This window comes from Mastomys coucha, unplaced genomic scaffold (genome assembly GCF_008632895.1).
Source record: "Mastomys coucha isolate ucsf_1 unplaced genomic scaffold, UCSF_Mcou_1 pScaffold6, whole genome shotgun sequence".
Taxonomy (NCBI): domain Eukaryota; kingdom Metazoa; phylum Chordata; class Mammalia; order Rodentia; family Muridae; genus Mastomys; species Mastomys coucha.
Genome location: NW_022196912.1, coordinates 81,638,900 through 81,664,425, shown reverse-complemented (window position 1 = coordinate 81,664,425; position 25,526 = coordinate 81,638,900). Strand labels below are relative to the sequence as shown.

Sequence of the window (25,526 nt, the reverse complement as noted above, 5' to 3'; positions counted from 1 at the left end):
AATAACGATCTTTCAATATTGACAATGTTTATATTAGAACATGTCTTAATTCATGCTCTGCTACTGTAATGACCATCTGAGTACTTAATTTTAAAAATACTTTTTCACAATCCTCGAGACTAGAAATTTCATTCTAGGTCCATTGTAACACAGTGAAGGAACACACAAAAAAAGCACACTTTTATTACAAAGTCAATACCTACTTCTAAAATAAAGGGATTGATTTATTTATGAGGCTATACACATTGCAGTAAGGCCCTGTGAAGGTCCCATTTTCTAGTAACATAACAATGACTGTTAAACCCAATGAACATCTATGATGGAGGATGCAGACAAAACACTGTAGAGTTCTTTAGTTCTATAGTTTAGGACTCCTGTGGTTTAAACTTCAAAAATGTAACTTTGATCTGCCATGTACAGGCTATGGAAAGGCCTTTGCCAAAAAATGTAAAGGTTGAGGCAAGGCTCCAGTCTTCCTAACATCATTGATGTATATGAAAGTGATTAAGGGACAGAGGATTGTGGAGTGAAAATAAAAGTTAAAATAAAAGCTAACAAAATGTTATGGGGACATGCAAAAGACAAACAGTGGTATCAAAATTAATAATCAAGCAAAGGGATTTCCTGATGATTTTCCATGCTTGAGAAACACTAGACTGATTTGTCAATGTGGAGAAGGTTCACTGTGGAAATGGGTGGGCAGAATAGGAAAATGCTGGATAAGGATTCAGAGGAAAGGTCATATACCACTTATGCTTTTGTTTTGTTTTGTTTTGTTTTGTTTTTTGAGAGGGTTTCTCTGTATAGCTCTGGTTGTCCTGGAACTCACTCTGTAGACCAGGCTGGCCTTGAACTCAGAAATCTGCCTGCCTCTGCCTCCCAAGAGCTGGGATTAAAGGCATGTACATGCCACTACCACCCAGCAACCATTTATGCTTTTAATGTTAGGAAACTAAATTTCTATGAAAGTTATCAAATTTTCTCTACTAATGCTGTCAAATAATCTTATTTTTAATAAAAAATAATTTTGAAGATGATGAGATCGCTCTATCTTTTATGCCTATGCATAAAGGCTAATAACAAAATCAATTTGAACTGAATAATTCACAATCCTCTTGAGAACAAATATTATTTATAGTTATATAAATAACTTGTACTTATATCCATAATGAAATTGGCATGTATTTTTGAGGCTGAAATGAAACTTTAGCCACATAATAAGTTTAAGAGGAATAATTATCCTTTCACTTTTTTTCACATAATGCTGAAAGGGAAAGCACACATGCAATATATAATATATATGTATATATGTACATATTTATATATATTAAACGGGTATAAGTTAATATAAATTGGAGACTGTATGTTTTTTTCAGTAGCTCAGGATAATAATATATATTGGAAACAAATGTTTTAAATGTCTAGTCTATTTTGAAAATAACTGAATATACCATTAACAGTTATAGATTTTTTATTAGAAAATGTCAACATTGGAAAAGCCACAGGCTAATATATAATAATATTCTTTTCTATTTCCTAAAACAGTTTCAAATGGATTATATTTATTGACAAGTACAAGATACTTTTAAAACTTAATTATAAAATTTCTGTGTGATTGATTGCCAAAAAAATGTGAATTTCAACTTTAGAAGTTGTATATTTATTTAATTGTCATTTTCTATAGTGTTTGCAAAATTGTTCACGAGATCATCTTGTATATTTTAATTACATCAACTCATTGTCAGACTTAACATATTTATATCGATTATGTAATTAGTTACAATAAAGGTAGTTAGGCTAAGTATATAATTAGATGATAAATCAAAATTCTTTTTTAAAAATTGTAGAATTTCACATGCCAAAATAATCTTAATATCATAGAATAGTATATTTATATAGATGACATTTGAAACTGTGCATGTGTGCAGAACAAGTACATACACATGCTTGTATGCACACTCTCCCTCACACACATACAATCACACACACAGGCAAATAAATTTACTTTATAAACCATAAAATTGTTTTTATCCCTTAATGAGTGTAGTGAATTAAATGTATGAGGTAAAAACATGTCAGAGTTCAGCCTGTAATTACTTTTAGTCATCCAACAAATTAACATTACTTACCAGCACCTCTTCTCTTCACAAGTGTATAGATTATCCTTGCATATTACCTTACGGAATTATTTTTCTGTGGACTCTATAGTTTCACTCCCTTTGGGATCTTGATTTTCAGCTATAGAAAGTAATCCTCATCTAAGCTATTCTAGATCAGCCTTCCAATCACTGGATGGTAAAACCATAGAGAAATCAGATAAGGAATCACTTCTCTGATCTGTTATGTGCCCATTGTACTCCTAATTTCTGCATAAAAGCTAACTGAGATATAGATCTTTCCACCATAGTAATAACTGGGCCATCCTTCATGATAGAGTCACAATTATTTCAGAGTAGCAAGAATTTTGTAAGTCTTAAAATAGCACTTCAACCCAAACACTAGCTTGGCCTATTGTGACAGGATCCTAAAAGGAAGAATCACTTGATCCGATGATAAGGAAGATAGGCAATTTGGAGGTCAAGAAGTCATGCACAAGCAAGTTTATGAAGAAGTACAACATCTGATATCGTTTTCAAATGGGGGCAGATGGGATAAAGTCACCAAAAAGCCATCACATAATGGGACCAGGTCAGCAAGGAGATAATGATGCAATGTTGCACAAAGGAAAACCCAATCAAGTGATTCCCAGACCAAGCACATAGAAGCCTTGGGACTGATAACTCTGAGGTAATAAAACACAGAGAGGGGTCAGTAGATGTTTTTTTAGGGTATGAAACAATGAAACAGAGACATTATCTGTTTACCTATTAAAACATCAAATTATCCATATGATTTAGCATGGAGATAGAATAATATGATTTCATCTTAAAAAAACAGGGAATCCACAAGCATGATTTCACATACCTGTAGTAAAGCTTTGATCATGAGGATTGCTTCAGGCAAGGTTGAGCTATATAGCTAGACTTTTTCTCCTCTCCTGATACATTTATAGTATAGATAGATAGATAGATAGATAGATAGATAGATAGATAGATAGATAGATAGATGATAGGTAGGAAATGATATATATATGATATATAGGTAGATAGATATGATAGATGATAGATAGATAGATAGATAGATAGATAGATAGATACATACATACATACATACATACATACATACATACATACATACATAGACAAACAGACAGGTAGATGCATGGATGGATGGAGGATGGATGGATGGATGCATGTTATATAATCTGCAATAGATAGATCTAAGAGATTCAAAACAATGAACAACTTTGTAAGGTGATGTTTAGTTAGCTTGGTTGGTTTTTTTATCTTATTATGTAAAGGTCGATGAAAACAAAGCATGGTATATTTTAAATACATATAATTGCTATTTCTCAATTATGCAGCAGTAATTCAAAGAAAATGGTTAAAATATTTTTTACTTACCTCCATATAAGCTCTAAATCTACTGCATATATTTAAGAGTTTGTCAAGTGATTGTATGGTTACAGGATTACAATTAAAAGTAAATGAAGAAGGATAATTTGTGATGGAACATGTTTAAGTGCCAATGAAAGAGCTAGTCAAAGGAGATTCTGTACATATGATGCATATTTGCAGGGGTTCTCAACCTTCTTAGTGCTGAGACCTTTTATTATAGTTACTTATGTTGTAGTGACACCATAAAATTATCTTTATTGGTATTTCATAACTTTGCTACTTTTATAAATCTTTATATAAATATCTGGGTTTTTCACTTGTCTTTTGGGGATTGTAACTCCCAGGTAGAGAACTTATGCTTAAGAGAAATGCATGTCAAGTTCATTTGCAGATATGTTAAATTTCAATGTGAGTGAAGTATCCAAAGCATGTGTTGAAGCCAAATTTTGGACAGTGAGAGACAAGTATCTATCCAGAGCTGAGGGGGGGTCTCTGAATAGTGAGACTGGGAGAAAAACAGAGTTTTCAGTAGAAACTCAGAAACACAATGTGCTAGCTATGGAACCTGGACAAAGTAAGGGGTCAAAATGGGAGTAGAGGCTCAGCCCACACTTACCTGTTTCCAGGAGTAAAAATAAATAAATAAATAGATAAAGATATCATAAGCAGTAAACATCCGAGGGAAGGGAGCTAAGGACTGGTGAGGTGGCTGAGCAGGTAAAGGCATTTGCTGTCAGGCCTGATCATCTGAGTTTGCCCAGGCCTTAGGTGGTGGAAAGAGAGAAGCAAATTCCTGCAAGTTCTTCTATGTCCTGCATATACACACAGCCATACACATACCTGCCCATAAACGCACACACACAGAGACACACACACACACACACACACACACACACACACACACGCACGCACGCACGCACGCACGCAAGCACGCACGCAAGCTCACACACGCACGCACTCACGCACGCACGCATGCATGCACGCACGCACACACAAGAAATAAATACAACTTTTTAAAAAACTAACCTGGATCAACTATTTCAAGTGTAAAGATTTTATTTTTTTTTTTATTTTCTAGATAGCTAAACACATTTTTCAAGGCATTTTATGCTTGATACATGATAGCCCAGTCACAAGCGAACATGGTTAGCTACATTATAAAACTATATTGATTCCCCTTTATGTTTGCACAGGACCTTTGTTCTTTAAAAGTGCAATGTGAAATCTTTCCTAAAACAAGGCAAAAAACAACTCAAGTGACATAGCAGGGAGACTGATTAGGTTTCACATTTTAAGAAAAGTAAAAATGTAACGTGTGTGTGAGGTGATGGGAGTCTTCTCTAGCTTAGCTGTAGTGATTATTCCACAATATCAATCATAAAACAGAATTTTATTTATTTAGACTGAGGAAAATGTCATATATATTAATGATTTAAAGTTGAAATTTATCATGAATGGAGGGATTGTTAGCATGATGCCACGGTCACGGTTGTGAATTTCCACGTCATATGGAGACATCTGTGTCTGGATAAGAGCCGTGCTTTGCTTTCTGTGTTAAGCCCCACAGCACATCTGTTCATACTTGAATATTGGATGTCTGGTGATTTTTAATACAAACCAGACCCCCCAGAGCTCCAACGGACTAAACCACCAACCAAAGAATACACACAGAGGGATCAATGGCTCCAGCTGCATATGTAGCAGAGGATAGCCTTGTCTGGCATCAAAGGGAGGGGAGCCCCTTGGTCCTGTGAAGGCTTGATGCCCCATTGTAGGGGAATGCTAGGGCAGTGGGGCAGGAGTGGGCACCCTCATGGAATCAGGGGGATGGTGGGTAGGATGGGGGGGGGTTCTCAGAGAGGAAACCTGAAAGTGGGATAACATTTGAAATGTAAATAACAAAGTAACCAATGATTTTTTTTAATTGTTAAATGATGATATTTAAGCAAAGAAAAGGAAAAAGGAAACACATTGGCCTTCTCAACTGAATATATGAAATAGAAAAATAATATTGTAAAAGTTCCCCCAGATAGGACACCATTGGGAGCTATTCTGTCATGAAAAATACATTCCTTAACAGAGGAACTATTTTGAGGAGGGTCAGAGAAGGTTTTCCAAGAGTCAAAGGAATTCCAAGGACTCTGGCCTGGTTTGAACAAGAGAATCATTTCTACTCTGGACATTGGTTGTCGGTTGTCTTCATACTTGCAGCAGTTTCATCCAATACTTCTCCAGTCATTCCTGATCAATAAGGTATAGTGACCACTTCTGAGTTCGAACTATCTGCACTGCTCCACATTCACACGGAAGAGCTAACCCTGAGCTTCTGTGTTAAACCAGCAAGGACAATAATGATCAAGAAACGTCTTAAAACTTCCTCCAGTCACTGTTCAGTCTGTTGTCTGACATTGTTCAACTATACCAAATATTTATGTGTATCGATATAATGGTCTATCATTAAATCTTCTCTAATTTGCTGTAAAACCAGTGTTTCATGTGTTGGGTCGTCTCCAGAAGCCTGTTTTACAATAGTGTTTCCTGTTGAAGCCTACACTAGACGGTGGTGATTGTTAAATAACCTCTATTATTAAGTGTACTAGTCAAAGCTTTGCATAATAATTTGCATAACTACTGCCAGAAGTAGCTTTCCTCCCCTAGGAAGCAAGTTTACAAAGAAAACATTATGAATTTTCATTGTTGCCTGTTAGTTTTTACCTCTAAGCATATTCCAGTATTATTCTTAAGTGCAATGTTTCTTAATCACATTTAGGACACATTCTTCTAATAATAATATGATTTAATGAATTGTAATGCCATATTTCAGTACATTCCTTCTGGTTAGCACTGACCTGGACTAATGACCTATTCTCCAATTTCAGGGGGAAACAAAGATCTTAAAGCTAAAAAATCTCCGACCTCAGGATTATGCTAACTACAGCTGCATTGCTTCAGTGAGGAACGTGTGTAACATTCCAGACAAGATGGTGTCTTTCAGACTTTCCAATAAAACCGGTATGGACCTGTCACTATATTTTATATGTATGTTTTTCACAACTAGTTGATAGAAAACTTTTGAGCCTTCTTACAGGCCAATTGGTAACTACAGATACAGAAAGAAGTCATCTTTTATCAAAGCTTGTAACAAAGCAATAGGGGAAAAATAACTGGAAGAAACTATATGTTATCATGTGTGAAATGTAGAGAATTCTAGTGTCTTAAAATACTGTGGTCATAAATTTTCACAAATGACCCTATATATCATTTAAAGAGATTTGGAGGACTATTGGATTCTTTATATAGAAATTTATCATCTAATTTGCTGAGAACGCTTTATGGTTGCAAAGCAAAGTAAAACTCTTTTACAATGCTATTTGTCAAATAAAAATCATAATGGGTAAATTCAAATAGTTTTTACCAAGATGGTACTTTTGTACAAGAAAGAATTAATGTGTTGATGTGTCTAAAACATTTAGAACACACATTATTTCTTTCCTAGCAAAGAACTACTCAGCAAATTCCAGCCAGAGTATTTAGTGAAAATATTAGAGTTAAGATTTTATAAAAATATTTTCCAAAGTACATTTCTACTTTTGTATTTCTTCCAACAAGTTGCTAAAGCTTTAAATGTCTATTTTGTTATTTGTTTGATCATTTATTCATTCATTTGAATTTCTTGAACTCCTACTTGATTAAGAATTTGTATATGTAGGTATATAGGCCAATGGACTTACCATAGGAAGTACTGCCTTAAGCACCTGATGAAAGTCTGTAGAATAAAATATAAAAATAATGTGTAAGGGAAAAGACAGCTTTATTAATGAGGATGCAAAACACTTCATGGAATATATGCTTCAGAAAAAAGAGAAATATATAATCCTAATGATCATAAAGCATATAAGACTTCAAGTCATTTTTTGAAGAATGGAAACAGCATATTATAAAAAATATAATATATTACTAACTGTATTATATTGTTTTTGTCATAAAATATACTGTAAATTATTCTAACTTTATATATATATTATTTAAATTTAATTTTTAATTTCTAAAACTAGCATAGAAGGTATTGCTATTACTCTGGTATTTTGAATGATCTACATTTTAGTGATTCTCTGTTGCCTTAATCTAGTTTTTATATTTATCAAGGGTATTTATTTATTCATGTCTGTATAGGCGAGAGATTGTGTGAGTGTGAGTGTATTCGTGCATTGCACATAGAAATGCCAGAGGACAGCTTTGCTGGGGTCTGGTCTCTTTTTCCACCTTGTTTTAGGACAGAGTCTCTTGTTTTGGCTTTTGTACTGCAAATATTGATTTCTGGCCTATTCTCTGTATCTGTGTTCAGCCTCATCATAAGAGTGCTGATGTCATGGGTGGTAAGTGAGGGTGAGGATAAATTATATCCTCCATCAATAGTGTGTGTGTGTGTGTGTGTGTGTGTGTGTGTGTGTGTGTGTGTGTGTGTTTTAGAAGTCAGGTGATCCATGGAGAAAATAACAAAACAAAAACAAAGTAAAATGGAACTACTCCCTAGTAGATGGGTAAAGATAGTACAGTTGAGCATCAATCTAAAGGCCTGTTTACAAAGTGCCCAAGACACACAGCAAGCTAACATAGAAATACCATCAGTGGTAACAGTTCTTCAAAATTCTTAAAACAAAGCCATTTCCCCTTGACTAGATTGCTGGGTTTGGTTTATACCTACTGAAGCAGGATTTTGTTGTGAGACCTAGAAATACAGACATTGAGAAAAGTTTAAATCATTGCTTTTGGACAACAGGTAGTGTTTTTTAATTCAAAATGTTTTAATGAACTCACTGCATTCTGATATATGAGCTTTTGTCAAAGAAATGGAGCTGCTAGTGCAGCATCTATAAATCCTCTGAAATGGCAGAGTCATCTACAGATTAAACAACAGTGGGTTGTCTTGGCTTTCCCAGAATGAATTAGCATTGCAGTTCAATTCTATATCAAGCTAAGGGAAGTGTTCAATAATTTTGGATCCTTAATGGTGACACTATTAGAATGTGTCTTGTCACAGTAGTATTATTGTATATTATATTCCATTGCACTACATTATAAATTACATTAGCCAGATTGTGTTAACCCTATTATATACTCATTCATAACATTTTATACAAAAATGATAAAGCAGCATATTTGTTTATTTCCTGTCACTCTCAATGACCAAGTGACTTGTGACCTATTCCAGACTTGATGGTTATTGTCTCGTCTTGAAGAAAAATTGTATTATCCCTTTTCTGTTAAACTACTGATGTACTTTTATTTATCACAGCTGACTAAAATAAGTCCCCTTAAATTTGTAAATTTATAATCTCAATAAATATGTGTATTTTGAAATGATCACAATTATGGTAGCAAAGTACAAATTATTTAAAATATGTATCTACAACCTAAGGGTACATAGAAATTATGATAAATTTTTCATTTATTTTAATGTATTTCAGTCACTTATATGTTGATGCCTCATGATTTCAATGCCAAATAAGAATTAAGTAGCTACCTATATTAGGATGAAAAACATGTTTTGTGCCCGCCTACGGGGTGATGAAGAAGGCTATGAAGAAACAAGGCAGGTGGGGCTAATTTTACTTAATTATATAGATCCCTTGATTTAGTCTACACAGCCTTCGCATTTATAAAAATTACCTAATTAAGATGCCTTCCTTAGATGAGGATTACATCAAGAGAGTGATGCATTACAAAAGTGCTACTGTGTGAACATGTACTGAACTCTCACACCTCCTCCATCTCTTTCTCATCAGTTTCTTCTTCCTTCTCCTCCTCCCTCAATTCCTTCTTCCTTGCACCTCCTCACCCACCTCTTTCCATCTCTGCCTCTCTGTCTCTCTCTCATATTCTCCAATCTGTTCATCAATTTTCACAGAAGCAAAGGTTTTAAGGAAAACATCTCTTGTGCTTGGGATCTGCCATTATTTTACGTAGTGTAACTCAGAGCTCAGTCACAATCAGCTTTGCAAGGGAATATAAATCTTCGTAGGATCTGCTCTTTCCATGGTGGTCTTCTATGTTTAGAGAATGATACTATTTTAGTTGTTGCAATTTAATATCCAAAGCTATGAAATAAAATATATAAACACTTCTTTGTATGATATCCACATTATCAAAGGTGACAATTTAAGAGCAAGAGAAAGAAGTATTGGGAATTTTGCTCTTATACATAAACACTAACCTTAGCCACTTTCCTTAGCCAAGGTTGTTTATTTCTTTTTTTTTTTAAGATTTATTTAATATTATATGTAAGTACACTGTTGCTGTCTTCAGACACACCAGAGGAGGGCATCAGATTTCATTATGGGTGGTTGTGAGCCACCATGTGGTTGCTGGAATTTGAACTTGGAACCTTTGGAAAAGCAGTCAGTGCTCTTACAAGCTGAGCCATCTCGCCAGCCCGGTTGTTTATTTCTTATTTTCTTTTCTAAGTTACTGAATTCACTTGGCCATCACAGAATCTAAGTGATAATTATTGCTGACTGGAATCTGGGTATGTTATCTTATCAACCACCATTTGTATTTGAAAGACTGGTTTTATGAGATATACCTAGAACAGAAAGGAGGGTGTCTTGTACCTGCCTGGATAGGCTGCATTAGCATGATGCCACACACTGGGAGGCACAAACAATAGAAATATGTATTCTCATGATTCTAGAGGCTACCAATTGCAGGATCAAAGTCTTCTTAACAGTTGGCTTCTAGTAAGAGCTGTCTTCCTGAGTTGCCATCCTTAGGTAGTCACATGGCTTTCCCCTGAGCGACATGGAATGAAAGACCTACACATCATCTTATTTGTATAAAGAACAACAATATCAACCAACTAGACACGCCCCCCAAGAACTCGCAAGGACTAAATCACCAACCAAGGAGTACACATGGAATGACCCATATCTCCAGCCACATATGTAGCAGAGGATGTCCTTGTCAGGCATCAGTGGAAGGGGAGGCCCTTGATTCTGTGAAGGGCCCCAGTATAGGGGAATGCCAGGACAGGGAAGCAGGAGTTGGTGGGTGGTTGAGGTAACACCCTCATAGAAGCAGGGGAGGGAGGGTGGGATAGGAGGTTTCGGGGCTGAGGGTGGGGGGACTGGGAAAGTGGATAACATTTGAAATGCAAATAAAGAAAATATCCAATTAAAAAGATATTCTTAGGTCAGTGCCACACTTATTAAACATTAGCTACATTTTGTTTTATTTCTATTAGTTCATTTCAAAATAGAACTCTATTATGACTTTTTATATATCCTTATATACTTTGTTTTGGGAAAATAGGAAGAAAGTAACTCTTAGATAAGAGAAGAAGGCTGAATCCTAAGAAAGACAGCCATTATTTTATACTATCAAGATCATTATTTTTTAAAGGTAGGGTCAAGATGCTAATAGCACCATTATGTAACAGTGAAGTGTGCACTTTGTGGTTATAGTTTCTTTATGTTTTTAATTTAATATATGAAATACTAGGAAAAGTTTTGACTTGTGTTTTTTAACCTTTGAATACTAGAACTTTTATGATATCAGAAATGAGTAATTGATGCTACCTGCAACAATTGAGTTTACCAGTACAGATGCCAATATTTAATAGTAACTGTTGTTAGACTGGCAATAAGATTTTTTTCCTGATCAGGCATCATGTTTTACACCTGCAATCTCACTGTTCGTGATGCTGAGGCAGGAGGATTATGAAGAGTTTGAATCCACTCTGAACTGTGTAATGAGTACTAAGTCATTAAGGCTAAAATATAAATCCCTCTCTCTTCTCAACGGGGCTCCCATGGGGTGGGATATTGTCCATTTTTGTGTTTTGATTCAGAAATTTAGAATGCAAATTCTAGTTCTGTAAGCTTAAGGACATTATTTGTCTACTGTTTTTCCTTTCTTTTTTTAAATTGTTTTATTTATTTACATTTCAAATGTTATCCCCCTTTCTAGCCCCCTTCCAAGAGCCCCCCAACCCATCTAACTTCCCCTTGCCTTCTAAGAGTGTGCTCACCCACCCACCCACTCCCACCACACCCATCTAGCATCTCCTTTCTCTGGGGCATCAAGCCTCCACATACCCAGTGCATCCCCTCCAACTGAGGCCAGACAAGGCAATCCTGAGCTCCACATAGGGGCCATGGACCAGACCATAAATGTTCTTTGTTTGGTGGCTTAGTCCCTGGGAGCTTTGAGGGGTCTGGTTAATTCATATTGTTGTTTTTTTTTCCTATGAGAAAGCGTCTTTAGCCCTTCCCCTAGCCCTTCCCTAGGGGTCCCTGAGCTCAGTGCAATGGCTGGTTGTAAGTATCTGCATCTGTCTTAGGCAGGGGTTGGTTTGGCTGTTTTTAAGCTTCTTAAAATTAGGGATATCAAAAGCAAAAATGTCCACAGTATGCTCTAATAGGTAATAAATTCTAGATATATAAAACATAAAAGTATCTGATACATAGAAAATACTCAGCAAATAATATTTACAATAGGATTTACAATCTAAATAGTAGAAGAAAATGTGATCGCAATCATCAATCAAACTACAATGGTAAAGAAAATCTCAAAATTTGCTGGGATTGTTCTTTCGTTCACTAATGGCTAGTCTGAAAAAAGCTCATGACCATGCTTTATGGCCATTATCAATGAACTATTCTCATACATGCGAATACCATTGTCCACAAAAATCTACAGAAATTAACACAATATGTATAATTCTGTGACCTGTTCTTGACTTAATTTTTTAATATAAAGAGTTACACTTATGTATCCAACAGGAAACAAACTCAAAGCAATCTTTAAAAGTTCTTTGTCTCATAATTTTATATCAAGCTTTTTGAAATTTTTATCTTATTAATTATTACTATTACTATTATCATTTATGTACTTTCTATATTTTTTTACTCTACAGGTCCTTTACATAAATATTGTGGCTTTAAGTTTATTTTTATGTGATTCCTTAATGTGCTATAATGACTGCGTCTCTCCATCTATATCTACTTCTTGTGCCTTTTCTTTTCTTTCTTGTTTTTAATCTTTTTTATTGGTTATTTTACTTATTTAGATTTCAAATGTAATCTCCTTTCCCAGTTTCCCCTCCACAAGCCCCCTATCCCTTCTCTACTCCCCTTGCCTCTATGAGGGTGATCCCCCACCTGCCTACCCACTCCTGCTTCAGCGCCCTGGCATTCCCCTACCCTGAGTCATCGAGCCTCCACTAGATCTTGTGCCTTTTCTTAGGCCATTTTCTTCTGTTAGTTTTTGTCCCACGTGTTAGGTGTTGTTTTGTCTTATATATTTTATTCTATTATTATCCCATGGAAGCCTGTTGTTCTAATGCAAAACAGAAATTGGGAGAGGAAGTGGGAGGAGGAATTGGGAGAGGAATTGAGAGGAGAAGCAGGAGGGAAAACCGTAATTGGGATATATTAAGTGAGAAAAAAAATCTATTTTTAATAAAAGACAAAAAAGAGTTCATCAAGCAAAGAGGAAACACACAAGGTTGTCAATATACACTAGATCCTCCATCTAAGTGCTCTCTCATTTCCTAAGGTAATCAAACCTGAATGTACCCCAGTCTCACTAATGCAACTTCAGATATAGGAAAACATAGATGATGGCTTCGCCGTCAATTGGAGGAGAAAATGTAATGGTCATTATGAGGTTTCAACTTTACTCTACCTGAGAGTTTCCACAGCAACAAGATGACCCAGATTTTCCAAAATTCTATTGCCATAGTAACAGAAAGTTTGCAAGTTGCTGGGTTCTCCCTCTACCTGTGTATTTTATTGTACTCCCAATAAATTTTTTACATCCCTGGTATTCGCATTTATTTTGAGACTGTAAATTCCTAAAAAAACATACCTTATCAATAGTAACTTTCCTAGAAGATGCAATAATTTAAAAAAAAATGATAAATGGTAAAAAAAAAAGTACAAGGGCAAATTGGTCAATCAAATGCCGTAATATGATATGTACAGAGATGGAAACAATCAATCAGAATGTTCTTTCAAAATCATATGAATATTTTGAAATATCAGTCTGTTTTGTTAAAGACTTCTAAAATGGTCACATATCTTTTCAGGGTAACTATTTTTAATTTAATATGCTACCTGAATTTAATTATAATAAAACATTATTCGCCTATGGGGGGCTGCGTGGGGGGTCTCATGGTGGTGGTAGTGGGGGGGGTGGGAGGAGAGTGGAAGGAGTGGCAAGGTGCTTGGGTTCCACAGTGCACATGTAAGGACCAGAGGATAACTTTTAGGAGTTGGTTCTCTTCTTCGTCAACTTGGGACCCAGGAACAGAACTCTATTTGTCTGGCTTGGAAGCTAGTTCCTTTTAAGAGCTGTCTAGTCAGCCAGGCAGCCAAGAAAGCATTACCAGAAGAAAGCCTTAAATGAACCTTAATACCACTCCACTTAGTAACTGTGTCACTGAGTTGGCAAAGGCAAATGAAGCAGTAGGTTTTTATTTTTCTCAATCCCAAGAATATAACTTTTGTATTTTAAAACTGAAATTTGTGAACATGGTATGGTTCTTTGCTCATTTCCAGTTTCTAACAAACCTCTTAAGCATTGTGTCCCCAGCCTGTGGTGCCTAAAACCAGTCCTGAGGCTGCAGCCCCTGAGACACAGTTCCCCCTGCAGTCCCCACATCAGCCAAGGCCGTCCAAGCTTTCCAGCTGGGCACTTTCAGTCCACAGAGTGTTTTCACAGACTGGGGAATGGAGAGAGGAAAAGGAACCAGGGGAGGATAGGAAAGGACTATGACTTGCTATCAATTTGTGCAACTTTTTTGTCTAGAAACACTCTGCTAGTTATACGTGTGCACCTAAGCCCGTAATGGCATAGGCTCTGTGCAATACATGCACACTGCACATGCAAATCTTTAATCCATCTGTAAACATTTATTTGTGGCTTGTAATCTAGCAAAATTATCAATCTGAGGTTTTATTCAGCTTAAGAGTTTCAATGTAAAGATAGTGGGAAACATCAACTGAAATTGAATAAATAAAAATAAAAACAGTGCAATTATATTCTTCCTTGCAACAGTTTTTTTTTCCCAAAGTTTTTTTTTTCCCCAAATGGTGGTATTTCTCTAAGGAAAGTAAATATTTTAAACTTACTTGTTAAAAAGTTATAAAATACAAAGACAAAAATATATTGAAGTTTGGGTATACCTGTACCCTTGATATTTTTTTCAAGACTCAACAAAGAGAAGGAACACCACTTATCAGGTTTTTTGACACCTGCTCCAGCTCATATAATCAGTGACAGCATAAAGAACGATAATTTGCGTGTTGACACACAAGTCAACACTGCTGAAGGTGCAATGATTTTTTCATCTATTACAAAGTTCACAGATGCAGTCCCAGGGACCCCTTATGCTGTCAGATTGCTCTCACTGAGGACTGTCTGAAAACCACAGGTTGCCAGGTTGTTTTTTCAGTAGAAAGTCCCAGTTCAATTATCCTCCTTCCATGTCTCAAATTACATGAGTTTTTTTTTCTTTCTTTTTGTTTGTTTGTTTTTCCTGACTGTTGGAAACCTGAATGCTTCTAGGCAAAATTAGAAATTTTCTGAAATGCTGGATTATCTATTTTTAAACAAGCAGCTGATTTAAAACTTGTCTGGCAACTTCTAGTTTCCTGAGGGGTTTGGGATTTTGTAAATGACTGACTCAGATAAACAACCCATGGCTGTTGCATATAGCTGGTCCTATTGCCTGTTCTCTTGGACTCTGAAAGTCCCAGGTGTTTGAAAGCCTTGTCGTTCCAAGCAAAGAACAATATAGGCTCCCAGTGATGTCATCTACCACCCAGATATCTCCGTGTGGATGTGTCCTATGTTTCCTTTCTTCCTTTTGGTGTTTTTGTTTGTTTTCGTTTGTTTTTGTCTTTGTTTTTGTGGTTAAGATATTGTCTCACTGTGTAGTTCTGACTGGTATGAAGCCCGTACTTCACTGTGTAGACATTCATAACAGTCACTCATATTTGTCACAGTCTCCCTACTTCTGCCGCTTAAGTGCTGGGATTGCAGATGTGCACCACCACCCATTGTCTGTGCTGGCTCATATAAAAGCTTCATCAACTCTAAGTGAAAAAGCATGTATTTGAAAGAGCTTTGGTGGATTCTGTCCATTTCCTATAAGGTGATGATTTTTATTGACTCCTTCAACTCTGTGGATTTGTTTTGCTGCTAAATCCTATTGATAGTATGATCAGTGGGAAAAAGTGATGAGCAGAAAACATTCACCATAATCCTTTACTTCTGTTTATCATGGTAATTATAGCAACAACAAAATTTAGAAGAAATTTGTCAAGAAATAGGTGCAGAACTACCCAGTGACCCATAACCCTTAAGATCTTTGTATGCAAAGTGAAAGCTTACAGAATTTGAGACTATTTCTATCTGATTGTCCAATTATAGAACAGATTTATAATATAATTCAGTAGAAAAGGGATCAAAAAAATCACTTTTGAATTAAATCCAAATTACTACATCAACACATTGGAAATCAACTTTAGATTAATAAGTATGTATGTGTATATATACATATGTTTGTGTGTATATGTATGTATAAATGTATGTATTAAAACTTAAAATTTTATGTATTAAAAACAATGGTAAGTATTTTCTCTGCAAATATATTTCAGTAGCTCATTAATCTAATAAGAATAAGAAATGCATTTTGACTAAAATTAATATTAAATGTACTGGAACTTGACTGTAAAAGCTTTATTTCTAGTAACTTTGGGAAATGAAGTACTGACAGAATATATGTACATGCATTTCTGTGTAGAGAGGATGTAAATTGATAAGTGATTTACCATTTTGTCTTTCATTAGAAAATAGTCTTGAGACAGTTTTATTGCTCTTTACTATTACCTTAAGAAACATTCCATTTTGTGCATCTTGAACTTTTTTTCTATATTTTGTATTTGAAAATTAAGCACCTTCCTTATCACATAGCAGCACTGTCCTAAAACAAAGAACAGTATATGTAAATATTCTGTCTGAAGACCCGAGATAAGAAATAGAGCCACTTAAGTGTTGGATCAGTCTCATTTGAACTAGACCTATAATACCAGAATTATGCAGCAGTTAGTGTTCATGGGAAGTCAACAGGATACTTTAGTGACATGGAGTACAGGGTCCAAGGTTTCAAGCTGCCATCTTCTTCAGGGAAAACCACAACTTTGTGCCTTTGTAATCCAATCCACTGAAATGACTACACCTACATACAACACTTGGAATTATAGCCTTTCCTTCTGTTTGTTTTTGTTGTTGTTGTTGTTGTTTTGTTTTTTGTGTTTTGTTTTGTTTTGTTTTAGATCTATTTATTTTTATTTATATGAGTACACTGTAGCTGTCTTCAGACACACCAGAAGAGAGCATCAGATCCCACTACAGATGGTTATGAGCCGCCATGTGGTTGCTGGGAATTGAAGTCAGGACCTCTGAAAGAACAGTCAGTGTGGGACCTTCTGGTTGAGCTAGGTTTAAACCCTGGGATCCCAGCAGGTGTTCCTGCAAAGTAGTAGGGAATGTGTTTGCTACCCACCCAGGCACCAGGCTTCTAACACTAGCCTCAGTAGTACAATGCCCCAAACCCCTGGTATTCTGTTTGGACTCCAACCCTACAGTTACCTGGAACAGCCAGGTAGGCTGCCCACTATAAAAGGGGCTGCTTGGCCCCTCCTTCCTCTCTTCCTCTCTTATTCTCTTCTGCCTCTCTTTCTTCCCCCTTGCTCCCACTCTCTCCACCTGGCCATGGCTGGCTCTCTCTGCCTTTCTCTGCTTCTACTACCTTCATAGCTCCCCATCCCAGACACTCCTCCCTACAAAAGTATTTACCCTCAGGCCGACCCTGAGAAAGGTGATATGGTTTCACTCATCACAAGTTAGTGCTCTTAACCACTGAGCCATCTTTCCATCCCCGTTTTTTTTTTTTTTTTTCAATACCACTCGTAAATCTGTTTCACTTGTTTTGGGAGACAAAAGATAAAGTTGAAATGTACTCTTAAATATTCTGCATATATACATATGTGTGTATACACACACATATGTATATATGCACTATTAATTTATATGTAAATATGTATATATATTTTCCATTGATGACTGTAGGTACACTGATGCTCTGCATATCTTCATAGGCTATTCATTTTGCTTCTTAATGCTTTAACACCCTTGATTAGTAATGCTCCATTTCATTCTCCCTCCAACCCAGGCAAACACTGATCTACACCATGAGTCTGAATTTGGTTGAATGTGTTAGATACTATTTATAAAGAATAGCATATAGTGTGTGTTAAGTACTTATTTTTATTACAAAAAACAAATGTCCTCAAAGTTCATCCATGTTTTCACATATTATAGGAATTTTCATTTTGAATGATATAATTTGTTATTGATGTGTTAGAATGGCGGGTCGCATCAGAACATACCACACACTAGGCCCAAACAGTTCCACGTGTAAGAGGTTTAATTGAGAGGGAGAGAGGGGGCAGTAACAGAGAGAGGAGGGGGAAAGCAAGAGAGAGAGAGAGAGAGAGAGAGAGAGAGCACTCAAGGGAGGAATGTTCCCCATATATATATATATATATATATATATATATATATATATGGACTCTGACTTAGTGGCCGCAGGTAAAGGTGGTGAGTCCAATAGATTCTGAGAATATGGCAGCTGTTGCCCTGGCAGCAGGTCTGTGAAGCTCGCACATATGACTTCACAGGCTTTGGAGGTACAGATGATACATTTATTATATCCATATATTAGTTACCATATAATTTAATTTTTCTCCTGATTTTTTGGCTATCATGGTGTGATGAATATGAGTCGTTATACCTCTGGGTCTTTTATTTTTTCAAAGATTTATTTATTACATGTAAGTACACTGTAGCTGTCTTCAGACATTCTAGAAGAGGGACTCAGATCTTGTGAAAGATGGTTGTGAGCACCATGTGGTTGCTGGGATTTGAACTGAGGACAATCCGGAAAGCAGTCAGTGCTCAGAACCGCTAACTCATCTCTCCAGCCCAAAAGAATTATTTATTTATTTTATGTATATGAGTACACTGTAGCTGTCTTCAGACACACCACAAGAGGGCATCAGATCCCATTACAGAGGGTTGTGAGCCACCGTGTGGTTGCTGGGATTTGAATTAAGGACATCTGGAAGAACAGTCAGTGCTCTTAACCACTGAGTCACCTCTCCAGCTATGAATCTTGATTTAATAATTTTTGGTGCTATTCAGGATCCTAAAAAGCATTTCAAGGTAGCCTGAAAGTTAAATATATCTTTATTGATTTTGATCCTCCATGGTGATTCTTGCAACACTGTTTAGCCCCATTCACAATGTGAAACCTTATTTTTCCAAATTATCACCATACCATTATGTATTAAAAACTAATTAGTATCCTGAAATGTATGGGTAATGTTATATTGCTTTTTTATTTTCCATTCTCTAGTTATTAATAACAATTAAAGTATTTTGCCAATACCTATTAACCTTCAGTATGTCCTTAAAGAAGTCAATTCAAGTTGTTAGCCATTTTAAAACCTGGTTTATTAGGACATATGCATAAATAATATGAGATTGCTATATATTTTAGAGATTAACTACCAAAATGCCTATGGAGTACAAGTATTTTCTTCCTTTCTGTGAATTGTGTTTTCCTCCTGGTGGTTTTCTATTTACTATCAAGAAATAGTTCAGTTTGATAAAATCCCTGATGTTTATTTTTTCCTGCCTTTTTATAAAAGTAATACATTTACATTAGTAAAACTTAATGGACAATGCCTCAGATATACTAACATCTCTAATCAGCTTTATCTAATTGCACATTTCAGGACAGCATTTATAATTGATTTGTTTTGATACTTTTCAAAGCCCAGGTAAAATCCTAGTACACAGTTGATACTCAGTGGCTCTATATCAAATTGGCATTTTTTTCATAAAATAATTTATAAGTAGAGAACTACATCAAATTTTAAAGCTTCCCAAACAGTGAAAGAAAGAGATAAACAAGTGAAGAGAGGGCTTACAAAATGATGGAAACCCTTTGTGAAATTCCCAACAGGGAATTAATATCTAGAATATTCCAAAAGAATATCAATAGCAAAGGAGAATTAGAACTTTATCAAACTGTGCTTTTATGCATAGATGGGTATATCATAAGCAAACCCCTCACTTTGTCCAATTAGTAACCACTAATACAGTATGTACACTTTGTTCACTGCAGTTCATATATTCTATTGCTATCACTGACAAGGATGCTGAGGCTCCTAATGTGATATATAATACTTGTTACAGCTTGAATATTTTAGGTATAACTATGTCCAAAGATGTGTCTTTACACCCTAGGATTTTCTTTATCATGGCAGAATTTGCTTCAGGCAGACCTCCTTAGAAAATAACTAATTCCCACCTTGATTAGAGAAAAGCCCTGGACTCTAGAGAATTATGAAAAAAAAACCTTACAATCAACATTCTATGAAGTGGAGTTATGCAATTATACAAGATTCAAACTACAACACTGAAATAATTTGGTCCCAGGTTAGAGAATGAAAGCTAAAATATCTTTTTCTTTATTAGATATTTTATTTACTTACATATCAAATGATATTTCCTTTCCCAGTTTCCCCACCGGGGGCGTGGGGAGAGGGAAAAAACCTATTCCCTCCCCCTGCCCCTGCTCACCAACCTACCCTCTCCCACTTCCTGACGCTGGCATTCCCCTACACTGGGGCATAGAACCTTCACAGGGCCAAGGGCCTCTCCTCCCATTGATGACCAACTAGGCCATCCTCTGCTATGCATATGCTGCTGGAGCCATGAGTCCCACCATGTGTACTCTTTGGTTGGTGGTTTAGTCCCTGGGAGCTCTGAGGGTACTAGTTATTTCATATTGTTTGTACTAAGGGTCTGCAAACCCTTCAACTCCTTGGGTCCTTTCTCTAGCTCCTTCACTGGGGACCCTGTGCTCAGTTCAATGGATGGTTGTGAGCCTCTACTTCTGTATTAGTCGGGTACTGTCAGAGCCTCTCAGGAGACAACTATATCAGGCTCCTGTCAGCCAGCACTTGCTGGCATCCACAATAGTGTCTGGATTTGATGATTGAATATGGGAAGGATTCCCAGGTGGAAAAATCTCTGGATTGTCCTTCATTCAGTCTCTGCTCCACAGTTAGTCTGTGCAACTTTTTCCATGGGTATTTTGTTCCCCCTTTTAAGAAGGAATGAAGGAAGAATACACACTTTGGTCTTCCTTCTTCTTGAGTTTCTTGTGGTTTGTAGTTTGTATTTTGGGTATTTCGAGCTTCTGAGCTAATATCCACTTATCAGAGAGTACATACCATGTGTGTTCTTTTGTGTTACCTCACTCAGGATGATAATCTCCAGGTCCGTCCATTTCCCCAAGAATTTCATAAATTCATTGTTTTAAATAGCTGAGTAGTACTCCATTGTGAAGATGTACCACATTTTCTGTATGCATTCCTCTGCTGAGGGACATCTGGGTTGTTTCCAGTTTCTGGCTATTATAAATAAGGCTCCTATGAACATAGTGGAGCATGTGTCCTCATTACATGTTGGAGCATCTTCTGGGTATATGCCCAGGAGTGGTATAGCTGGGTCTTCTGGTAGTACTATGTCCAATTTCCAGAGGAACTGCTAAACTGATTACCAGAGTGGTTATACCACTATTCAATGCCACCAGCAATGAAGGACAGTTCTTCTTTCTCCACAACCTTGCCAGCATCTGCTGTCACCTGAGTTTTTAATCTTAGCCATTCTGACTGGTGTGAGGTAGAATCTTTATTGCTTTTTCTAGGATGTAGTTTCCCTCTTTTTGTTGCAGTTTTCCCTTTATTATCCTAGATGGGCTGGATTTGTGGAAAGATATTGTATAAATTTGGTTTTGTTATGGAATACTTTGGTTTTTCCATCTATGGCAATTGAAAATATCTTTATCAAACAAATATTTTAAGTAATATGAGAATACTTTCTAATATAGCACACAATTTAAAAAAAATAAAATAGCTACCTATATGATCAACAGCGGATGGTCTTCATTTGTTCTATCCTCTTATTTAATTAATATTATACTTAGAAGTGTTTTAAATCTTTGCCAATATTGACCTAAATCTTGGAATCTCATTATAATTAGCTATATACTAGTTTTCCTCCAAAAAAAAAAAAATTATGTTCCTTTTATTTTGGTCTCAGAGACACAAAGTAGCTTAATTGTTTTATTTATCAATAGTAATCTTCAAAATTATAACTGAAGAAAGTGCTAACTGAAAATGAGTATAAGATGTATGCATTTGTTAAGCAACATATTATAATTATGTTAAACCAATTATTTGCCATCGCTATTAGTAATATAACATATAAATTATTTTAAGTATATTTAACAACAAAATGACTATTAAGTATTTATAATATCTGTGAATTTTATAAAAAGTAAATAGTTCATGTTGTTTGTTGGGATTTTTGTTTGCAAACAATTGGCCCAGCTCTGATTTGAAATGGTATCCCCCCTTGGCCTTAGCTTCATCAAGTATTATGAACACCAATGTGTGCTTCCATACCTGACTCAGTTTTGTAAATATTTTCTTCATGACAACTTTATTAACCACCTAAATCTTTGTTGTATTTTTTTGGGGTCCTGCTGATACAAAAATATATATTACTCTTCTCACCTTGTTGTCCTATTCCTAAAGATATCACACTAAGAGGATAAGAGTGAGTGTTTTAGTGGTAGTGTGTTATAATCATCCTTACTGCTAAAAAGGAGGAATTAAACTAATAGCTTGGGTAAAAGCTTTGGTCTTGATGAAGAATTGACCTTATAATATTTAAGTATAATAAATTAGTTAATGTTGTGCTTACTAAATGGTCAAACATTCGAAGTGAACTCTAGGCAGCTGAGTTGATTACTGTTCTGCTTGTGTCACGATAAATGTACCTTTACAATATAGTCTTACTCTCCAGATACCAGTATCTTCTATACAGAACAAAATAATTTTTATGCATCAACACTGACTTAGCTGGAAGTGCGTAGCTTTGGTTTTCTTTCTATGTGTGATAGCTTCCTAAGTTTTGGTTCTCCTTTGAACTTGAATAAGACCAGGTCTACCAAGACCTTGCCTGCTGAAAATAACAGGAAGAGATTGTGGACCAACAGAGGAAGCAACATGCAATTCTGAAGCTTGTCTTCACAATGCACTTCCATATTTACAAAGATCTTTCAGGCCATTGGGTGTTTGTACTCCTGTAGCTGATTGACTGTGTACATTTTACTTCACTGAGTTTTGTACATCTTGAACATAAACAAGTACTTATTTTGTACAAGAGTTAGATTCAAATGAGTCATTTGTAAGATATTACAATGTCTTAAATCAATATAGTTCTGTTTGGCACTTCTTAAATAGTTTCTATATTCTGATGACATCAACAACCTGGTCAAGAGTCAAAAGCACACATAAATTCAGGGAACTTAAAGATGATGTAACAGTATGAAGTCACATGGAACAAAAATAGTTGTATCCAGAGGTTTTATTATTTTTGTTAGTGTATATTTCTGAATGTTGAGAAGCTTTGGCTGTTTTATTCATTAATACATTGTGTTACTTATTATCTGATACATACCCTATAAATACTTACTCAATAATACTTAGGTAGATTGTTGCCCTGGGAAGCAGACATACAGTTACTAATGATAAAAACAGTAACAATAAAAGAAACTCTGAAGATACCCCCTATTTAAAAAAAAAATCCAGAGTCTCTCTTACTTGAGTTTACTATATTTTGAAATTGATCATATTCTGAATCCTTTAGTGTAATTTTCCATGAGGAAATAGATTGTGTGTTCTTGATCATTTCCAGAAATCTGTCTTATGAATATTACAATAATAAAAAATGCATGTTGGTTTCAATATTTCTAGCAAAGGTTCACTCCTGGAGTAAGTACTATTTATGAATACTATTTCAAATACTTCAATATTCTTGGACATCATTGTAAATATACTTTCTCAGTATGACATCATCCTTGGTCTTCCTGAGCTTCAGCAATAAGTGACTTATCATATTGAAATAATATAAGTCACATATGTGGGTAGATCATTCAGTTTTCACATTAGCCACCAATATATACTCCCCTCTTTATTTTTTGAAATTTTCAGTTATCCACATTTGGCATAAAATATACATGGAGAATGGAATCACCATGAAGTATCTACCAATATAAGCATGTTTCTATCTCAGTGAAATGAAGGCTGTTTCAAGCAAAGCATAGTTTCTATATATGTCTCTCCACATACAAGTTCACCTCAGATGTTAGCATTTTATCTGTTTATTGCCAATTTACAAATGTCATATTACAGAACAGAAAAGGAAAGTAAATTGCCTATTTTCATTACTGTTCACTACTTCATACTATGCTTTCATTCTCTTCATCTGGAATCTATTTCTTGACTGATAGCAGACCCCCTCTATGTTCTTTCTTTTCCCTTTATACAGCATCTTCGTGTAGCTAGTAATTGATTTTGAATATACATAGGAACAGTGACCCACAGACAGCAAGTGTGCTGCCTTCTGTTGTTAGACTCTCCTGGCAATTGATGTACTTTCTGGTTTTATTTTTAATTTTGATTACATTTTTAAACTTATACCATTAATATCTAATATACACATTGTGAATTGTGACCATATCCACCCATATATCTTATATATTAATATGCTGGTAAGTTTTTACTGTCAACTTGACACAACCTACAGTTACTTCGAGAGGGGCGTCAAGCAGGATTCATTAACATCATGGTGGTGGCAGGTTGGCATGTCTGTGGGGATGACCTTGATTGCTGATTGGTGGTGGGTCAGCCTATTCTGAGTCACAGTGTTCTTGAGGCAGGAGGTCCTGAGCAATATAAAAGAGGAAAAAGGATAGCAAGGAGCAAGAACATCAGGACCCATGCTTACATTCTTTCCTTGCACTTGACCATGGATGCCATGCTTAACATGGCTGCCTTACCTACTCCACAAGAGTGCCCTGTGACCTGAAATTGTAAGACAAATAATCACTTCTCTTGCCTGATTTGGGGAGGGTAGTGCAGTGGTCAGAGGGTTTATCACAGCCACACAAATGAAACTGAAATAAAAAACCTTTTGTAGAAAACTTTTCTGGATGCATGAGCCTGGAAAATTAAGTTCCAGTGAGCTGTAGATGCTGGTAAAGCCTTCCAATATCCCTGATCCTCCAGAGAGTTTTGAGGTGCATACTCTTAGTTGTCCCGCCCAGAGGCAGGTTTTCCACTCTGAAGCCTGGCTATCACACCACTTTTTCTAGCCTTTCTCTATTTGTAGCCTTCCCCTTATCTTTAATAATGTTTCCCCACAATCCTCCACTCTGAATAACAGTATAGACCCACTGTGAAGGATTCAAATTAGGCAGATCCTGCCAGGGAGACCATACCTATTAAGTAAGTCTTATTTGTTTTTCCTTCTTTGTCATTTTCCATATGAATCAATTCACTTTCTAATTCTTGAATTACTTCTGTCTCTTACTTGAAACATTTGAGATATATATATTTAACAGCTTGTGCTTTTTAAATTATAGTTCAAATAAAAAAATAGGCTCTATTTTTAGAAGTTTCATACCATATCTATGGAAGGCCAAAATCTGTGGGAATATACATACCATTAGTAGTGTGTACTAGTTTCAGGTAAGAATGTTTATCTATGTTTTATTCCACTGATAGGTAGTAATTCAAAGAATATGAAAAGGAAGAGTATTTCTCTTCCTTAATGAACTTGTTCTAATTCAACCAGAACTAAATTGTTAAGATTTTACTCAAAAATCTTTGTTTAATCTCCAGAGACAATATTACTAACAACAGAGTTGGTAGAGTTTTGAGTGGGCATGAATTCCATTTTGAATTCATATTTGAAATAATTATCTTCTTTTATTTTCTCAATTCAATTTTATTTTTTAACTCAACTATGTACATTGCC

The 25,526-nt window shown here is 35.7% G+C and overlaps 1 protein-coding gene and 1 long non-coding RNA gene across 3 annotated transcripts in view; one reads left to right on the top strand and one right to left on the bottom strand.

Annotated features, from left to right (window-relative positions):
- Positions 1–13,150, bottom strand: part of LOC116080036 — a 36,577-nt gene extending 23,427 nt beyond the window's left edge. Inside the window, exons 1-3 of the long non-coding RNA XR_004114291.1 lie at positions 13,073–13,150; positions 9,341–9,544; positions 7,229–7,263 (exon numbers count right to left, since the gene is read on the bottom strand). This is a non-coding gene — a long non-coding RNA (uncharacterized LOC116080036). The remainder of the gene's footprint in view (positions 1–7,228; positions 7,264–9,340; positions 9,545–13,072) is intronic.
- Mdga2 (MAM domain containing glycosylphosphatidylinositol anchor 2) overlaps positions 1–25,526 on the top strand; it is a 743,089-nt gene that overhangs the window by 494,201 nt on the left and 223,362 nt on the right. For both annotated transcript variants that reach the window (XM_031356255.1, XM_031356256.1), the window contains exon 5: positions 6,377–6,509. In XM_031356255.1, the coding sequence (XP_031212115.1) occupies positions 6,377–6,509 (133 nt within the window). The remainder of the gene's footprint in view (positions 1–6,376; positions 6,510–25,526) is intronic.